This window comes from Oncorhynchus mykiss, chromosome 6, assembly GCF_057628025.1.
Source record: "Oncorhynchus mykiss isolate SJ-2025 chromosome 6, ASM5762802v1, whole genome shotgun sequence".
NCBI lineage: Eukaryota > Metazoa > Chordata > Actinopteri > Salmoniformes > Salmonidae > Oncorhynchus > Oncorhynchus mykiss.
In genome coordinates, this window is record NC_143027.1 from 84,208,694 (window position 1) to 84,227,500 (window position 18,807).

An 18,807-nucleotide genomic window follows, 5' to 3' on the forward strand; every position below is an offset into this window, starting at 1 on the left:
GAGGGGATACACTGGGGGATGGAATCAATGAAGAGGAGAGAGGGGATACACTGGAGGATGGAAACAATGAAGAGGAGAGAGGGGATACACTGTGGGATGGAATCAATGAAGATGAGAGAGGGGATACACTGGGGGATGGAATCAATGAAGAGGAGAGAGGGGATACACTGTGGGATGGAATCAATGAAGAGGAGAGAGGGGATACACTGGGGGATGGAATCAATGAAGATGAGAGAGGGGATACACTGGGGGATGGAAACAATGAAGAGGAGAGAGGGGATACACTGGGGGATGGAAACAATGAAGAGGAGAGAGGGGATACACTGTGGGATGGAATCAATGAAGAGGAGAGAGGGGATACACTGGGGGATGGAATCAATGAAGATGAGAGAGGGGATACACTGGGGGATGGAAACAATGAAGAGGAGAGAGGGGATACACTGGGGGATGGAATCAATGAAGAGGAGAGAGGGGATACACTGGGGGATGGAATCAATGAAGAGGAGAGAGGGGATACACTGGGGGATGGAATCAATGAAGAGGAGAGAGGGGATACACTGGGGGATGGAATCAATGAAGATGAGAGAGGGGATACACTGGAGGATGGAATCAATGAAGAGGAGAGAGGGGATACACTGGGGGATGGAATCAATGAAGATGAGAGAGGGGATACACTGGAGGATGGAAACAATGAAGAGGAGAGAGTGGATACACTGGGGGATGGAATCAATGAAGAGGAGAGAGGGGATACACTGGGGGATGGAATCAATGAAGAGGAGAGAGGGGATACACTGGGGGATGGAAACAATGAAGAGGAGAGAGGGGATACACTGGGGGATGGAATCAATGAAGAGGAGAGAGGGGATACACTGGGGGATGGAATCAATGAAGAGGAGAGAGGGGATACACTGGGGGATGGAATCAATGAAGAGGAGAGAGGGGATACACTGGAGGATGGAATCAATGAAGAGGAGAGAGGGGATACACTGGGGGATGGAATCAATGAAGAGGAGAGAGGGGATACACTGGGGGATGGAATCAATGAAGAGGAGAGAGGGGACACACTGGGGGATGGAATCAATGAAGAGGAGAGAGGGGATACACTGGGGGATGGAATCAATGAAGAGGAGAGAGGGGATACACTGGGGGATGGAATCAATGAAGAGGAGAGAGGGGATACACTGGGGGATGGAAACAATGAAGAGGAGAGAGGGGATACACTGGGGGATGGAATCAATGAAGAGGAGAGAGGGGACACACTGGGGGATGGAATCAATGAAGAGGAGAGAGGGGATACACTGGGGGATGGAATCAATGAAGAGGAGAGAGGGGACACACTGGGGGATGGAATCAATGAAGAGGAGAGAGGGGATACACTGGAGGATGGAATCAATGAAGAGGAGAGAGGGGATACACTGGGGGATGGAATCAATGAAGAGGAGAGAGGGGATACACTGGGGGATGGAATCAATGAAGAGGAGAGAGGGGATACACTGGGGGATGGAATCAATGAAGAGGAGAGAGGGGATACACTGGGGGATGGAATCAATGAAGAGGAGAGAGGGGACACACTGGGGGATGGAATCAATGAAGAGGAGAGAGGGGATACACTGGGGGATGGAAACAATGAAGAGGAGAGAGGGGACACACTGGGGGATGGAATCAATGAAGAGGAGAGAGGGGATACACTGGGGGATGGAATCAATGAAGAGGAGAGAGGGGATACACTGGGGGATGGAATCAATGAAGAGGAGAGAGGGGACACACTGGGGGATGGAATCAATGAAGAGGAGAGAGGGGATACACTGTGGGATGGAATCAATGAAGAGGAGAGAGGGGACACACTGGGGATGGAATCAATGAAGAGGAGAGAGGGGATACACTGGGGGATGGAATCAATGAAGAGGAGAGAGGGGATACACTGGGGGATGGAATCAATGAAGAGGAGAGAGGGGATACACTGGGGGATGGAATCAATGAAGAGGAGAGAGGGGATACACTGGGGGATGGAATCAATGAAGAGGAGAGAAGGGATACACTGGGGGATGGAATCAATGAAGAGGAGAGAAGGGATACACATACACATACGCAATATATACATTAAAAAGACCCAATAGAACCACTACTGTTCAATAACGGAACATTTTGAATATTGGATGATCTACAATGGAATCTTTAGAAACACTACTGTTCTATAACGGAACATTTAGAACAACAGGTGTTCTACAATGGAACCTTCATTTTTTTAGAACCTCTGATATTCTCTCCCCTCTCTCCATTTCTCTCTAGCTTTCCCCTCACCGTTGTCTCTTCTCCTCCTCTCTTTTTTCCCCTTCTATCCTTAAAACCGGTAAAATATCAAGAACTAAATGGAAAGTTCATTGGCCCACTTTGTCTCTCTGAAACCATAGCAGAGATTGATGTAGAATACAGAAACACTGAGATGTATTCAAACTGTGGGAAAATGAGGGAGAGAGTGAGATCAAGTGTGTGTGTGTGTGTGTGTGTGTGTGTGTGAGTGTGCGTGCGTGCGTGCGTGCGCGCGCGCGTGTGTGTGCGTGTGTGCGCGCGTGTGTGTGTGTGTGCATGCTCGCGTACGTGCATGTGTGTGTTCCCATGAATCCTAAGTATGACAGGCAGACAGGTTGTTGTTTGTTAGTTTATCATTGTTTTTGCAGATTGCTGTTTGACTGAGAGCTGTCTGGAGTTGGGGCTGATTCCACATGCCCTGCGAGAAAGGGAGTTGGTGCCTTGGCTACACACACACACACACACACACACACACACACACACACACACACACTCACACACACACACACACACACACACACACACACACTCTCCCCCAAGTCCTTGGCTGGTTAAACTGTTGTCTCCTTCACAGTCCCACAAATTGGTTTATGATGCTCGAAAAGGTCATGCAGTACTTGAAGATAAACTTTACACTTCCCTAAATAATATTCTAAGATTCTGAGAAGGTCCCAGGAAGGCTCAACTGAACATCTATTGACATAGTATTGCTAAATGATAACGATGCTTGGAAAGTGGAGAAGTCATCGAATTTCAAAAAGCACTGGAGTGTGTTGGCTAGAAAAGAGATTTGCAGTGGCTGATTAAGGATAAATAAGTAAATTATTTAGCCCACAGTTAGCCAAGATAATACACTAGCCAGCTAAGTTTGTTTAAAGTTGGTTAGAAATTGCTTCTACACTATTTTGCCAGCTACAGTAGGCTGACATATTACTTGTCTTAAGAAATGGTGTTTACATTTGACCATCGTGATGCTCATCCATGCATATCCACTTTCTATGTGTAAGCAGACCCAGAAAAAACTCAGGGCCCTAGATGAAGCCTATCCTAGAACTAAGACCCAGAGTTTGTCCAGGTCAGGTCACATGGTCCTATGAACAAGCCGGTGTGTGAAATTGGAGTCTGCTGTATTTCAATGGTTGGGATTTCTGCACTATGCAGACCCAGAGAAAATGAAGGGACAGGAGGATTTGTAATGAATCCAGCCTTATGGAGATAGCTGAGGTAGTGGTACATTGCACGCGTGAGCACACACACGCACAGACACACACACACACACAGACACACACACACACACACGCACACGCACACACACACGCACACATGCACACATGCACACACACACACTCTCTCTCACACACACACACATGCACACACACACACACTCTCTCTAGCACACACACATGCATGCATGCACGCACACACACACACACACACAGAGCGCTTTTCTGAGCTTATTAAGTGAGTCTGCTACAGCCAAGGTTAGTGGTTCTGTCTCAGTTGGCTGGGGAAGGTCGAGAGAGGCTCAGAGAGGGTGGTAGTGTGAGTGATGGAACAGTCTGAAGATGTTTAAATTCATCCTACATTCACAGAGGATTACGTTCCGATCAGTTAGAGCGCTCAACATATTCTAATACAGGTTTATTTGACTTTCTGAAGCTAGATGGATAGACTGATACAATCACTTCAAAAATCCTTCCTCACCAAACGAGTTACTTTACGGAATGTTTCCCCCGAAACATAATTACTGATACGTGACATGTCACCGTTTGTGATATGAATAAAGGGAAGAGTTAGACAATGCTACATGTCATCAACACGCCTAATGGGAAACAGAAATGACTTGACAAGCAGACGCTCAATGATGGTGATAGAGATACGCCAGACATTTATCACAATGTTGCTATTTCCTTTCCCTGAAGCAGCAGTCTACAGATGTAATGGTTCCACAGTAATATCATTGCCATAGGCTATTGTGGACTAATTGCCATTTTAGCTTCCATTCAATTGGAACATTTGTGAAAGGTCTCCTCTAAACAGACTGGATATAGCTGAAATTGGTTGCAAACGAATACATTCAACTGGAGTTGCGGTCTTTCTGTATATTTTCCACCCAGTTGAAATGCATTTATTTCCTGAACGTAACTTCAGGGAGTTGCGTTCGCCAGATTGCAGAGCTGCATGAGTCTGTTTTCCCCAGCTGCTATGAGTACAGCAGTGTGCTTTTTCCCTGCTTCAGAAAATCCCCGATTAGATTTGCTGTTCTGCAGCTGACTCCCGAAGAGGATGTCAAAAAAATGCTGCAATAGCGCAACGCTGCAACACAATTAGAGAGGTTTATCATTGTTTTGTAATGGGTTGCTTTTTTAGGGGGGGGAAGAGACTTTTCAGCCAGCCTTAGCATGTACTTCGTAATACACAGGTTTGGGAATAATCTCAACACAACTCAAGAAATGAATAGAAATTCTCAATTTGTCCTGTAAAGTGTTAATTCTTTAACAGTCAAGTTCAAAGCCCTAGATGTATAACCTGCATCTCATATGATCTGCCCAGTTAGCTTGACTGATATCTCTCTGCCTTATCCAGATACAGTGCGTTCAGAAAATATTCAGACCCATTGACTTTTTTGACATTTTGTTACGTTACAGCCTTATTCTAAAATGTTTTTCCCCCTCATCAGTCTACACACAATACCCCTTAATGATAAAGCCAAAACAGGCTTTGTTTGCACATTTATACAACATAAAAACTCAAATATCACATTTACATTATTATTCAGATCCTTTACTGAGTACTTTGTTGAAGCACCTTTGGCAGTGATTACAGCCTCCAGTCTTCTTGGGTATGATGCTACAAACTTGGCACACCTGTATTTGACGAGTTTCTCCCATTCTTCTCTGCAGATCCTCTCAAGCTCTGTCAGGTTGGATGGGGAGCGTTGCTGCACAGATATTTTCAGGTCACTCCAGAGATGTTAGATCGGGTTCAAGTCTGGGCTCTGGCTGGGCCACTCAATGACATTCAGTGACTTGTCCCGAAGCCACTCCTGCATTGTCTTGGCTGTGCTCTTAGGGTCGTTGTCCTGTTGGAAGGTGAACCTTCACCCCAGTCTGAGGTACTGAGCGCTCTGTAGCAGGTTTTCATCAAGGATCTCTCTGCACTTCATCTTTCCCATTCATCTTTCCCTCGATCCTGACTAGTCTCCCAGTCCCTGCCGCTGAAAAACATCCCTACAGCATGATGCTGCCACAACCATGCTTCACTGTAGGATGGTGCCAGGTTTCCTCCAGACGTGACACTTGGCATTCAGGCCAAAGAGTTTGATCTTGGTTTCATCAGACCAGAGCGTCTTGTTGCTCATGGTCTGAGAGTCCTTTAGGTACCTTTTGTCAAACTCCAAGTGGGCTGTCATGTACCTTTTACTGATGAGTGGCTTCCTTCTAGCCACTCTAGCGTAAAGATCTGATTAGTGGAGTGCTTCTGGAAGGTTCTTCCATCTCTACAGAGAAACTCTGGAGCTCTGTCAGAGTGACCATCGGGTTCTTGGTCACCTCCCTGACCAAGTGCACTGTAGCTCATAAGGTAACATGGCGTCAGAAGTGGCATCCGAACCCACATCTAAAGTAACAGCATTGGCTTCAAGTCTATGTTTTAATGAAGTCCCGCTATAGTTGTCACGGTCGTCCTCCTCATCTGAAGAGGAGAGGCGAGATGGATCGGAAGACCAAAATGCGGCGTGGTAAGTGTCCATGGTAAAATCTTTAATCAAGAAAGACTGAACACTATACAAAAGAGTAACAAAAACAATAAACCAAATTCGACAATGAAGCTACAAAATGAGACCTGTGCTGAAACAAGCCATCAACATAGACAATCACCCACCAACAAACAGTGCAACCCAGGCTACCTAAGTATGATTCTCAATCAGAGACAACTAATGACACCTGCCTCTGATTGAGAACCATACTAGGCCGAAACATAGAAATACCCAAATCATAGAAAAACAAACATAGACTGCCCACCCAACTCACGCCCTGACCATACTAAATAAATACACAACAAAGGAAATAAAGGTCAGAACGTGACAATAGTACTATTGTAACGGTTCTCTTGTTGTGAAGTAGAGGCGGACCAAAACGCAGCGTGGTGGTTGTTCATTGTATTTTAATGAAGACACTATACATGAACAAACTAACGAAAACAAGAAACGTGAGAACTCAAAACAGCCCTATCTGGTGCAAACACAAAGACAGGAACAATCACCCACAAACACACAGTGAAACCCAGGCTACCTAAGTATGATTCTCAATCAGAGACAACTAATGACACCTGCCTCTGATTGAGAACCATACTAGGCCGAAAACATAGAACTGCCCCAAAACATAGAAAAACAAACATAGACTGCCCACCCAACTCACGCCCTGACCATACTAAATAAATACAAAACAAAGGAAATAGAGGTCAGAACGTGACAACTATATTACATGTAAAAAGCCACTGTTACAGCAAGGGCTAAATACAGTTGAAGTTGGAAGTTTACATACACTTAGAGTCATTAAAACTCATTTTTCAACCACTCCACACATTTCTTGTTAACAACTATAGTTTTGGCAAGTCGGTTAGGACATCTACTTGGTGCATGACACAAGTAATTTTTCCAACAATTGTTTACAGACAGATTATTTCACTTATATTTCACTGTATCACAATTTCAGTGGGTCAGAAGTTTACATACACTAAGTTGACTGTGCCTTTAAACAGCTTGGAAAATTCCAGAAAAGGATATCATGGCTTTAGAAGCGTCCGATAGGCTAATTGCCATAATATGAGTTAATTGAAGGTGTACCTGTGGATGTATTTCAAGGCCTACCTTCAAACTCAGTGCCTCTTTGCCTGACATCATGGGAAAATCAAAAGAAATCAGCCAAGACCTCAACAAAAAAAATTGTAGACCTCCACAAATCTGGTTCATCCTTGGGAGCAATTTCCAAACGCCTGAAGGTACCACATTCATCTGTACAAACAATAGTACACATGTATAAATACAATGGGACCACGCAGTCGTCATACCGCTCAGGAAGTAGACACGTTCTGTCTCTTAGAGATGAACGTACTTTGGTGTGAAAAGTGCAAATCAATCCCAGAACAACAGCAAAGGACCTTGTGAAGACGCTGGAGGAAACAGGTACAAAAGTATCTATATCCACAGTAAAACAAGTCCTATATCGACATAACCTGAAAGGCCGCTCAGCAAAGAAGAAGCCACTGCTCCAAAACCGCCATTAAAAAAGCCAGACTACGGTTTGCAACTGCACGTGGAGACAAAGATCGTACTTTTTGGAGGAATGTCCTCTGGTCTGAAATATAACTGTTTGGCCATAATGACCATTGTTATGTTTGGAGGAAAAAGGGAGAGGCTTGCAAGCCAAAGATCACCATCCCAGCCATGAAACATGGGGGTGGCAGCATCATGTTGTAGGGGTGCTTTGCTGCAGGAGGGACTGGTGCACTTCACAAAATAGATGGCATCATGAGGAGGGAAATTATGTGGATATATTGAAGCAAGATCTCAAGACATCAGTCAGGAAGTGAAAACTTGGTCGCAAATGGGTCTTCCAAATGGACAATGACCCCAAGCATACTTCCAAAGTTGTGGCAAAATGGACAATGACCCCAAACATACTTCCAAAGTTGTGGCAAAATGGCTTAAGGACAACAAAGTCAAGGTATTGGAGTGGCCATCACAAAGCCTTGACCTCAATCCCATAGAAATGTTGTGGGCAGAACTGAAAAAGCGTGTGCGAGCAAGGAGGTCTACAAACCTGAATCAGTTACACCAGCTCTGTCAGGAATGGTCCAAAATTCACCCAACTTATGTAAACCTCTGACCCACTGGCAATGTGATGAAAGAAATAAAATCTGAAATAAATCATTCTCTCTACTATTATTCTGACATTTCACATTCTTAAAATAAAGTGATGATCCTAACTGACCTAAGACAGGGAATTTTTACTAGGATTAAATGTCAGGAATTGTGAAAAACTGTGTTTAAATGTATTTGGCTAAGGTGTATGTAAACTTCCTACTTCAACTGTAGTTCAGGTCTATGCTAACTATACTGTAAACCTCATAATAATCTGTCAGTGTGGTTTCATTTGACACTTTTCTCCATCAATGTGTGCTATAAAAGGTTGATTATTGAACTAGAGTTTAGTCAACAGAGCGATGCATAATTACTGACCATTTTATAAAGCACATTGCTGAAGAAGTGTCAAATTAAATCACACTGCAAGATTATAATGCGTTTTATTGTATTTGTCACCCCAAGTGTTATCAGTGCAGTTGTAGTCCAGTATTCTAGGCCAAATCCTGGACTCCAGTACCAACAATCCCCCTGGGCCAGGTTCCTTGTCGGCTGGCCCAGTTAGAGTTTTCTATGAGGAACATCAGACAGTTCTCACTGGGGATGTACAGTATAGCAGACTCAATGTGGACTTGGCTCAGTTAGAAACTCCTCTAAGGCCTAATTTATAACCTACATAGGTACGGACGCAAGAACTACGATTAGCTTAGCAAAATGGTGATCCTGCGTAGTCGCATAGCAAAAATACCCTAACGTGTGCAGCCCCGCAATTTGTAACTCGACCCAAGTACGCAGGATCGTCATTTTGAGTAGCTAATTGTGTTCTTGTGTTGCATACGTATGTACGTAAGGTATAAATGATCTAATTTCTTTCTATACCAGTGATCTGGACATGTTCATAAAGTGCCTCAGGGCTAGACCGGTTCTGCTTTTTAAATTATAATGAATAAGGAAGAAGACCTGATCTTAGATCAGCACTTTTACTCTGAGATGCTTGATTGATGTATACTGTACGGTCCCTGACCTTTTCACAAATCCTCCTGTATTAGTCTAACCGGAGTATTATGCAAACGATGAACTGAAGAACACTAAAAAGAATCTCATAAATGAATAGTGAACAGCTAGATAAAAACATAATAAAACCCTCAGAAAACCACAGGCTTTGTGATGCTGAGTAATATTCTGTCATCTCTCCACTGAACCTCTTCTTCGACCTGAAGACGAAATAAGTGAACGATAAAAAAGTATCACACAACAATAAAGAGTAACTATGACAACCTCTTCACACAGCCAATATTCATTTCAAAGGACACCTAAAAACAAAAGTTGCTACTTTGCGAGAGAGAGGTCCAGTCACACAGACACAGTAACAGTCAGAACAGTTGCCTTTTATTGTGGTATATTCCAGTTTACACCTGTTGCCATGATGTGTGCATCTAACTATTTACAGACTACTACAGTGTGCTGCGGCTCACAGTTCCTGTGTTGAAGGCAAATCCACTGGGTAATCATTACACTGCTCAGGGGAGAAGTTTCCCCTAGGTACAGATCTAGGATCAGCTTCCCCTCCCCAATCCATCGGTGAGGAAAGTGCTAAAGTGACCCAAGATCAGCATCTAGAGGCATCTTCGTAGGTCAGCGTTTTTCATCCTGAATCTTGTTCTGGAGGCAGCTCTGCAGAGTGGTCACTAGAGGGCGCAGCCACAAAGTTATCAAATCTGATTTTAAACCTAACCCTAACGTTAACCACACTGCTAACCCTAATGCCTAACCCTAACATTAACCACACTGCTAACCCTAATGCCTAACCCTAACATTAAATAACATTTTTACAATATAGACAATTTTGACTTCGCATCTGACATATCTAAGGAGGATTCGCTCAATTCTGCCTCCAGAACAAGACTGATGACAATAAAAGTCAACCGGCAGTAACTTCACCCTTCACCCATTAGGTGGGGGGCTCAACTCCAGTCCTCTCCTAACGGGCAAACCTGACATCAAACTGAGTGGTCCAGTGCTTCATTATCAGGTTATAGTGTCTACTTTTCAACGATTATATTAAACAAGAGAAATTCTAATGTTTACAACCTGAAGTGCGTACTTCCTCATGTTAATTTTTGCAGTATGACAATGTTCTCTCCCATTTGTGCCAGTGTAACGGATGTGAAACGGCTAGCTTAGTTAGCGTGGGCGCTAAATAGCGTTTCAATCAGTGACGTCACTTGCTCTGAGACCTTGAAGTAGTAGTTCCCCTTGCTCTGCAAGGGCCGCGGCTTTTGTGGAGCGATGGGTAACGATGCTTCGAGGGTGACTGTTGATGTGTGCAGAAGGTCCCTAGTTCGCGCCCGGGTATGGGCGAGGGGACGTTCTAAAACTTGTACTGTTACATTGATGCTGTTGACCCGGATTACTGGTTGCTGCGGAAAAAGGAGGAAGGTCAAAAGGGGGGTGAGTGTAACGGATGTGAAACGGCTAGCTTAGTTAGCGTGGGCGCTAAATAGCGTTTCAATCAGTGACGTCACTTGCTCTGAGACCTTGCTCTGCAAGGGCCGCGGCTTTTGTGGAGCGATGGGTAACGATGCTTTGAGGGTGAGTTGTTGATGTGTGCAGAGGGTCCCTGGTTCGCGCCCGGGTATGGGCGAGGGGACGGTCTAAATTTGTACTGTTACACCAGGAACACCTGAAGTGGCAAATAAATCACTAGCATAAAAGGTTGTGTTCCAAGCCAACTACATTGCAGATGTTGCATTGCATCAACCAACGGTTGCTTGCCACGTCATCAACTGCAGTCAGGCATCAGATTGCTACATCATAGGATGTGGTTAGCTGATATCTTAAACATCTATCCAGGCGTTTTGATATCTGCCAGGAGTCTGCAATGTAGTCAGCCTGGAACACATTCTAAATGAACTAACTTGAGAGGGAAACCAAGGAGGACTGGAGTAGAGCATCCCCTGGTTTACTGTTAACTGGGTGACGTGTGTGTGATCGGCCATCTTGGTTTGCGTACTGTCTCTGAGCTCAGGTTCATGAGTGGAGATGTGAATCTCACGTTGTGTCCCAGAACTATGAAAGAGCTTCCCCAACCTTTCATCACCACCGCTACAGTTGATGATGAGACAAGGACGTTCTTCAAAACTGTTGGGACACAGCCTTAACGGCAGGCAGTTTGCATTCAGTGGTTTTAAGGCCTCTTAGGAGACTAGATGGGTAGGCAGGGCTTGAGTGGAGGGACTGTTTCTTTACTTGAATCAGATTCTTACGAAGTGTTACAATGCCTTATAAACCTTCATAGCACATTCAAAGCACATTGGAATGCAGTCATGGACCGTTACCAAGCTGTACAGTAAAGCAACGAGACATGGGGCTACTAAGATGTCATACATCTACGATACATCATAACCTATTGTGTCGTATTGCTTAATTAATACAACATGTCATAATGCTCTATAGAAGGTGCTATGAATGTTTATAAGGTGACACAGCACCTCATAAGAAGCTTCTGCAAGTGTTAGTGTTTCTGACGGCCTGGGAGATTGGTGCAGTCGATACCACTGACTGAACTAATACAAGTGTCTCTCCCAGTGACTGAACTAATGCAAGTGTCTCTCCCAGAGGTGCTCAGTTAGTCAACAGTAGAAACGTCAAGTATTTACTGTATTAAAGACTCTCACAAGGCAAAGAATAACTCCCTACTTCAGAGCTCCCTACTGCAGCTATGTGCTTTTGGCTAGTAGTTCAACTATCTAAAGCAAGGAAAGGAGAACAACATTCAACTTAATTCTGCTCAAGAGACGATGAGAAATGATATGTGTGTTTTGCTCTCTCTGTGAGTAATGCTACTTTCAATACATTCAGGTTAGCTCTGTAGTGTTTTATATTGTTTTTACAATCTACTGTATGTACTGTCTGTTATTCGTCTATTTCAACTACAGTACTTCAATATACTGTATATGTCTATTTAGAAAAGGCATTGCACAAAATCCCATGAATTAAAACTCTGGTTATTATTATAATAGATACAGATAAATCATATCTGGTGCACCTCATCACATTCTACCAGATAATTCATCCAAAAATAACTCTCATTAAAATACATTATACAGCAATTATAGTAAAATAAAAATATCAGAAGCTGTGTACAGAAACAAATCCAGCTGTCGACCGTATACTGTACAGATCATCTGTTTCAGTTCACAAAAACATTGGCTGGGTAGCCGCTTTGTTGCTTTTGTTTGGATTGCAGATTGCCCCTTTAACGAAGAGAAAAAGTGAAATAAACATTGTTCTCGTAATATTCTGGAACATCGTACACCAATACAATATAAATGGAAATGTAAAAGATATACTGTAGACATTGTGTACCGTCTGTCTTTCATCATAAATACACAAATGTCAATAAGTAAATATAGGCAACAATAGAAAATATCAAACTTGCAACATTCCCCTCTGAACAAAGTCATTTTGAATGTGTACTGACGATTTCCTAATACCAATGCCCATCCCGTGGCATAACAACTAAACCATGAACATAGGTCAGATTCACATTAAACAATACATGTACCGCACTCTTCAAACGTCCACATAGCCAATCAGAGGGCTGCTCCTGTAATTGGACTGATACCTTATAGCTCACACGTATTCAGTCCTTTTACAATTAGCCAGAATAAACAGGGGCAGAGGGAAAGTGTGCGACTTTGAGCACTTCGTAGAGCACGACTTGGAGCACTTCATGACTTCATAGTGCATATGGGCACAACGATGACCAGGATCACAGTGCAGGCGGCCGCGGCAATCAGTGCTCCAATCTTGCACACCTTGGCCCTCCGAAACTCCGCTTCCTTCCTCTTCAGCAGCGAATCGTAACCCGGCGTGTAGATATCCTCCATCCAGTACTCCAGGTTATTGGGGTTCAATGACTCCTGCGTCTGAAAAGGAAAGAAGGGGTTTGGGGTGGAAAGGACATCTGGAGGTCAGGTCAAACAGTTTTGCCCACTGGGATGTGATTTTAGCAGGGTTTGGGGTGGAAAGGACATCTGGAGGTCAAGTCAAACAGTTTTGTCCACTGGGATGTGATTTTAGCAGGGTTTGGGGTGGAAAGGACATCTGGAGGTCAGGTCAAACAGTTTTGCCCACTGGGATGTGATTTTAGCAGGGTTTGGGGTGGAAAGGACATCTGGAGGTCAGGTCAAACAGTTTTGTCCACTGGGATGTGATTTTAGCAGGGTTTGGGGTGGAAAGGACATCTGGAGTTCAGGTCAAACAGTTTTGCCCACTGGGATGTGATTTTAGCAGGGTTTGGGGGTGGAAAGGACATCTGGAGGTCAGGTCAAACAGTTTTGCCCACTGGGATGTGATTTTAGCAGGGTTTGGGGGTGGAAAGGACATCTGGAGGTCAGGTCAAACAGTTTTGCCCACTGGGATGTGATTTTAGCAGGGTTTGGGGTGGAAAGGACATCTGGAGGTCAGGTCAAACAGTTTTGCCCACTGGGATGTGATTTTAGCAGGGTTTGGGGTGGAAAGGACATCTGGAGTTCAGGTCAAACAGTTTTGCCCACTGGGATGTGATTTTAGCAGGGTTTGGGGTGGAAAGGACATCTGGAGGTCAGGTCAAACATTGTTGCCCACTGGGATGTGATTTTAGCAGGGTTTGGGGTGGAAAGGACATCTGGAGGTCAGGTCAAACAGTTTTGCCCACTGGGATGTGATTTTAGCAGGTTGGGGTCATCTACATTTCTACGCCAGTCAACTCAGAAAGTAAACTGAATTTCAAATTCACAATTTAAAAAAAAAATCTATTTTCTTTTCAATGAATTCTTAATAAACTGAAAAAGAAAGGTATTTATGTCAAAATAAAAAAATACATCTAATTCACTGCCTGAACTGAGTAACTTCAATTCAAATTGAGCCCAACCCTGGATTTTAAATAGAAAGGCTACGTCCCAATTCTGCACTCTTCTTGCAAAGTGCACACTTGCACACTCCTAGTCATGGATTTAAAATAATTGGATTGTTGTAAACATTGGCCAGAGGGAGCTTTCACATTGGGAAATGCATTATGGAAAGTGTGCAAGTGCACACTTTGGGAAAGGGGTGGAGATTTGGGACTCAAGCAATGAGGAAGCAAGAGATTAAGAGAGAGATGGATTTAGTGAATCTGAAAGACAAAGAGGGAGAGAGATAGGGTAGTGAAAGAAGAAGACAGTTGTGGTTCTGCATGTCGACTTCCTCACTGTACAGTATACTAGGGCCAAGTTACATTGTGGAGGATTTAGAACCACATTGAGTGAAACAGGACGGTGGGAGAGAGTTTATGTAGGTGAAACAGAGAGGAAGAATGCATTGATTATTGAGGAGTTATTATTATTTCATTCTGGTTGAAACAGGACAACAGACAAACAGATTGAATTCCCTTCTTATCCCATGTCTCATATGGTTTGTGTGAGTATGCTATGGGGGGCAAAAATGATTCTTCCAAGATTGGATTTCTAGCAATCATACATTGATATTTTAATTGACTCTCACATTTCAAAGAAAGATTGTAAGAGAGAGCGATGGGGAGAGAGAGAGAGAGAGAGAGAGAGAGAGAGAGAGAGAGAGAGAGAGAGAGAGAGAGAGAGAAAGAAAGAGAGGGAAAAAACAGGAGAGAGATCAGACGAGAGAGAGAGAGATAGAGAGGGAGAGAGAGAGAGGGACAAAACAAGAGAGAGAGATCAGAAGAGAGAGAGCGAGAGAGAGAGATAGAGGGATAGAGAGAGAGGGATAAAACAAGAGAGAGAGATCCGAAGAGAGAGAGCGAGCGAGAGAGAGAGCGATAGAGAGAGAGATCAGAAGAGAGAGAGCGAGAGAGATCAGAAGAGAGAGAGAGAGAGAGAGGGATAAAACAAGAGAGAGAGAGCGATAGAGAGAGAGAAAGGGATAAAACAGGAGAGAAAATAAGACAGAGAGAATCAGCAGGAGCCAGCAACCTCATTTTCCACTGCTCTGCATGGACATGTCCTCTGTGGCTCTCCTCTCAGCATCCAAGATCCAGCAACAACCAGTGGTGTTCAGTATAGGTTGGCAGGCTACCACCCATAGAGCTGTAGTCAAAAGTAGTGAACTATGAAGGGGACAGGGTGCCATTTGGGACGCATCCCGTCAATTTCTTGGGAAGAAACGCCCCTTGAAACTGATTTTGGGTCAGTTTTGCATATCCCCCATAATAGTTCAGGTTAGGATTCAGGGGGAGTAAAATTATCCTACATTTGTGCCTGAGTGAGATCCTGGGAGACTTCTGTCTCTGACACTACAGCCTTCTCATTTCTCCCATCTGCTTGTTTCTCTGACAACCCCCTCTTGACTAGCCTCATCCCCCTTCAGTGTTGCCTATATGGACCCTGTGATAAACATTTGCGGTGGTTGGCGAGAATCAATGGCCGCCGACGGTAATCCGTGTCCTTGTGAATGTTTGTTTCCATCTGGCCCCCTGGGAGACATGGGAAGGAGAGGGGAAGCTGTAACATTCTGGACAACAGAGTTGTAATCTGGGATTGGTAGATACACTTTTTTACTTTCAAATCAATTACATAATAGATTATTTTTAAGAATATAAATATGATACAGTCGGTGGCCAATGATTCTCGCCAAGGGTCCATTATTCCTTATGAGCTTATATCAACTGTCGTACCCCATCAGAACCCAAAATATGAGCTTGTTTACCTCCATTTGTTGTAAACAATGTTTTACATTTACATTTACACTCTTATACAGAGCGATATACAGGAGCCATTATGGTTAAGTATCTTGCTCAAGGGCACGTCGGCAGATTTCTCACCGGCTTACTGGACCAACACTCTGAAACGCCAGGCTACCTGCCACCCAATGTAAATGTAATCACTGTACAGCTCAAAAACAGGATTAGAACTATCACTTTCTCATGGTCAGTCCTTGCATCCACAGCTCCATCTATGAATCTGAGAGTGGTTCCATTTCTCCAGCCATATTCCTCAGCTGTTAACCAAAAGAGTGGCAGGGTGGGGCTTTGTTGATAATATAGTGGAGGTTTACTGCAGGGAGAGGGTTGCTTCATTGATTGGTACAAAAGGACCTCTTTGAGCATCAATGCTGGGGGATTTAATGATGTTCTTGTGTTGATGCCGGCAGGGAGAGAGAGAGAGAGAGAGAGAGAGAGAGAGAGAGAGAGAGAGAGAGAGAGGGAGAGAGAGAGAGAGAGAGAGAGAGAGAGAGAGAGAGAGAGAGAGCATCTGAGAGAGAGGGAGAGAGAGCTTTTTAGAGAGGAGAATAGGAAGAGAGAAAGAGACAGACAGACAGACACACAGACAGACAGACAGAGAGAGACAGAAAAGCGTGTACTGTAAGAAGCTAAATGCCTAGCCGTTCATAATTGGAGATAAGATAATAACTAATTCACTGCAGAGTTGATTATCTCTCTCAACAGAATACTACTGGCCTCATTCACTATAGTTCAACTTTGAATAAGGAGATCTTTGTGATTTTCTGATCTACATATCACAAAAACCATGGTTTTCTATCTACTGTGCAGTGTGTCGATGCAATGCTTGCTTTTTTCAAATCAATCTCTCTCTCCTCTAGTCACACTCACACTGCTTTATTAAAATACATCCTGATCCTCCTCTGAGTATTTTTGCCCCTCATTAAGATTCACAACATACATCTGCAGTTCATGGGTATAGGGTTTATCCAAATCCCTCAATATTATGCCTCCCTCTCTGCCTCTCTCGCTCTCTTGCTCTCTCTCTCTCTCTCTCTCTCTCTCTCTCTCTCTCTCTCTCTCTGTCTCTCTCTCTCTCTGTCTGTCTCTTTCTCTCTCTAGCAATTCAATTCAAGGGACTTTATTGGCATGGGAAACATATGTTAACACTGCCAAAGCAAGTGAGGAAGATAATATACAAAAGTGAAATAAACAATAAAAATGAACAGTAAACATTACACATACAGAAGTTTCAAAACAATAAAGACATTACAGATGTCATATTATATATATACAGTGTTGTAACAATGTACAAATGGTTAAAGTACACAAGGGAAAATAAATAAGCATAAATATGGGTTGTATTTGCAATGGTGTTTGTTCTTCACTGGTTGCCCTTTTCTTGTGGCAACAGGTCACAAATCTTGCTGCTGTGATGGCACACTGTGGCATTTCACCCAGTAGATATGGGAGTTTATCAAAATTGGGTTTGTTTTCGAATTCTTTGTGGATCTGTGTAATCTGAGGGAAATATGTGTCTCTAATATGGTCATACAGGTTAGGAAGTGCAGCTCAGTTTCCACCTCATTTTGTGGACAGTGAGCACATAGCCTGTCTTCTCTTGAGAGCCATGTCTGCCTACGACGGTCTCTGTCTCTCTCTGTGTGTCTCTGTCTCTCTCTCTGTCTCTCTCTCTCTCTATGTGTCTCTATCTCTCTCTCTCTTTCTTTCTCTGCTGCTCTGTCTCTCTCTGTGTGTCTCTGTCTCTCTCTCTGTCTATGTGACTCTCTCTCTCTCTATCTCTCTCTCTCTTTCTGTCTCACTCTCTCTCTCTGTCTCTCTCTCCGTCTGTCTCTCTCTCTCTGTGTCTCTGTCTCTCTTTGTCTGTCTCTGTCTGTCTGTCTATCTCTCTCTCTCTCTCTCTCTCTCTCTGTCTCTCTCTCAAGGTTAATCCTACTGACTTCTGCAAACTTCTAAGGAATCAAGGTTCCTCCTACTGCAACCCTCTAAGGCACCAAGGTTCATCCTACTGCAACCCTCTAAGGCACCAAGGTTCATCCTACTGCAACCCTCTAAGGAACCAAGGTTCATCCTACTGCAACCCTCTAAGGAACCAAGGTTCATCCTACTGCAACCCTCTAAGGCACCAAGGTTCATCCTACTGCAACCCTCTAAGGCACAAAGGTTCATCCTACTGCAACCCTCTAAGGCACCAAGGTTCATCCTACTGCAACCCTCTAAGGCACAAAGGTTAATCCTACTGCAACCCTCTAAGGCACCAAGGTGCATCCTACTGCAACCCTCTAAGGCACCAAGGTTCATCCTACTGCAACCTTCTAAGGCACCAAGATTCATCCTACTGCAACCCTCTAAGGCACCAAGGTTAATCCTACTGCAACCCTCTAAGGCACCAAGGTTCATCCTACTGCAACCCTCTAAGGCACCAAGGTTCATCCTACTGCAACCCTCTAAGGCACCAAGGTTCATCCTACAGCAACCCTCTAAGGCACCAAGGTGGATCCTACTGCAACCCTCTAAGGCACCAAGGTTCATCCTACTGCAACCCTCTAAGGCACCAAGGTTCATCCTACTGCAACCTTCTAAGGCACCAAGATTCATCCTACTGCAACCCTCTAAGGCACCAAGGTTCATCCTACTGCAACCATCTAAGGCACCAAGATTTATTTTCTCTGGCTGTCTCTCTGTTTGTCTCTCTGTCTGTTTCTCTGTCTGTTGTTCTGTCTGTCTCTCTGTCTGTTTCCCTGTCTGTCTCTGTCTGTTTCTCTCTGTCTCTCTGTCTGTTTCTCTGTCTGTTTCTCTGTCTGTCTTTCTGTCTGTTTCTCTGTCTGTCTCTCTGTCTGTTTCTCTGTCTGTGTTACGGTGCGTGAATGAGGACCCAAAAGCGAATTAACGTAAA

General features: G+C 43.9%; 1 protein-coding gene across 1 annotated transcript in view; it reads right to left on the reverse strand.

The window, feature by feature from the left end:
* Window positions 1-12,165: 12,165 nt before the first annotated feature.
* LOC110506176 (major intrinsically disordered Notch2-binding receptor 1) overlaps window positions 12,166-18,807 on the reverse strand; it is a 41,275-nt gene continuing 34,633 nt past the window's right edge. The window contains exon 5 of the mRNA XM_090239168.1: window positions 12,166-13,104. Within this exon, the coding sequence (XP_090095294.1) occupies window positions 12,907-13,104 (198 nt within the window). The 3' untranslated portion in view covers window positions 12,166-12,906. The remainder of the gene's footprint in view (window positions 13,105-18,807) is intronic.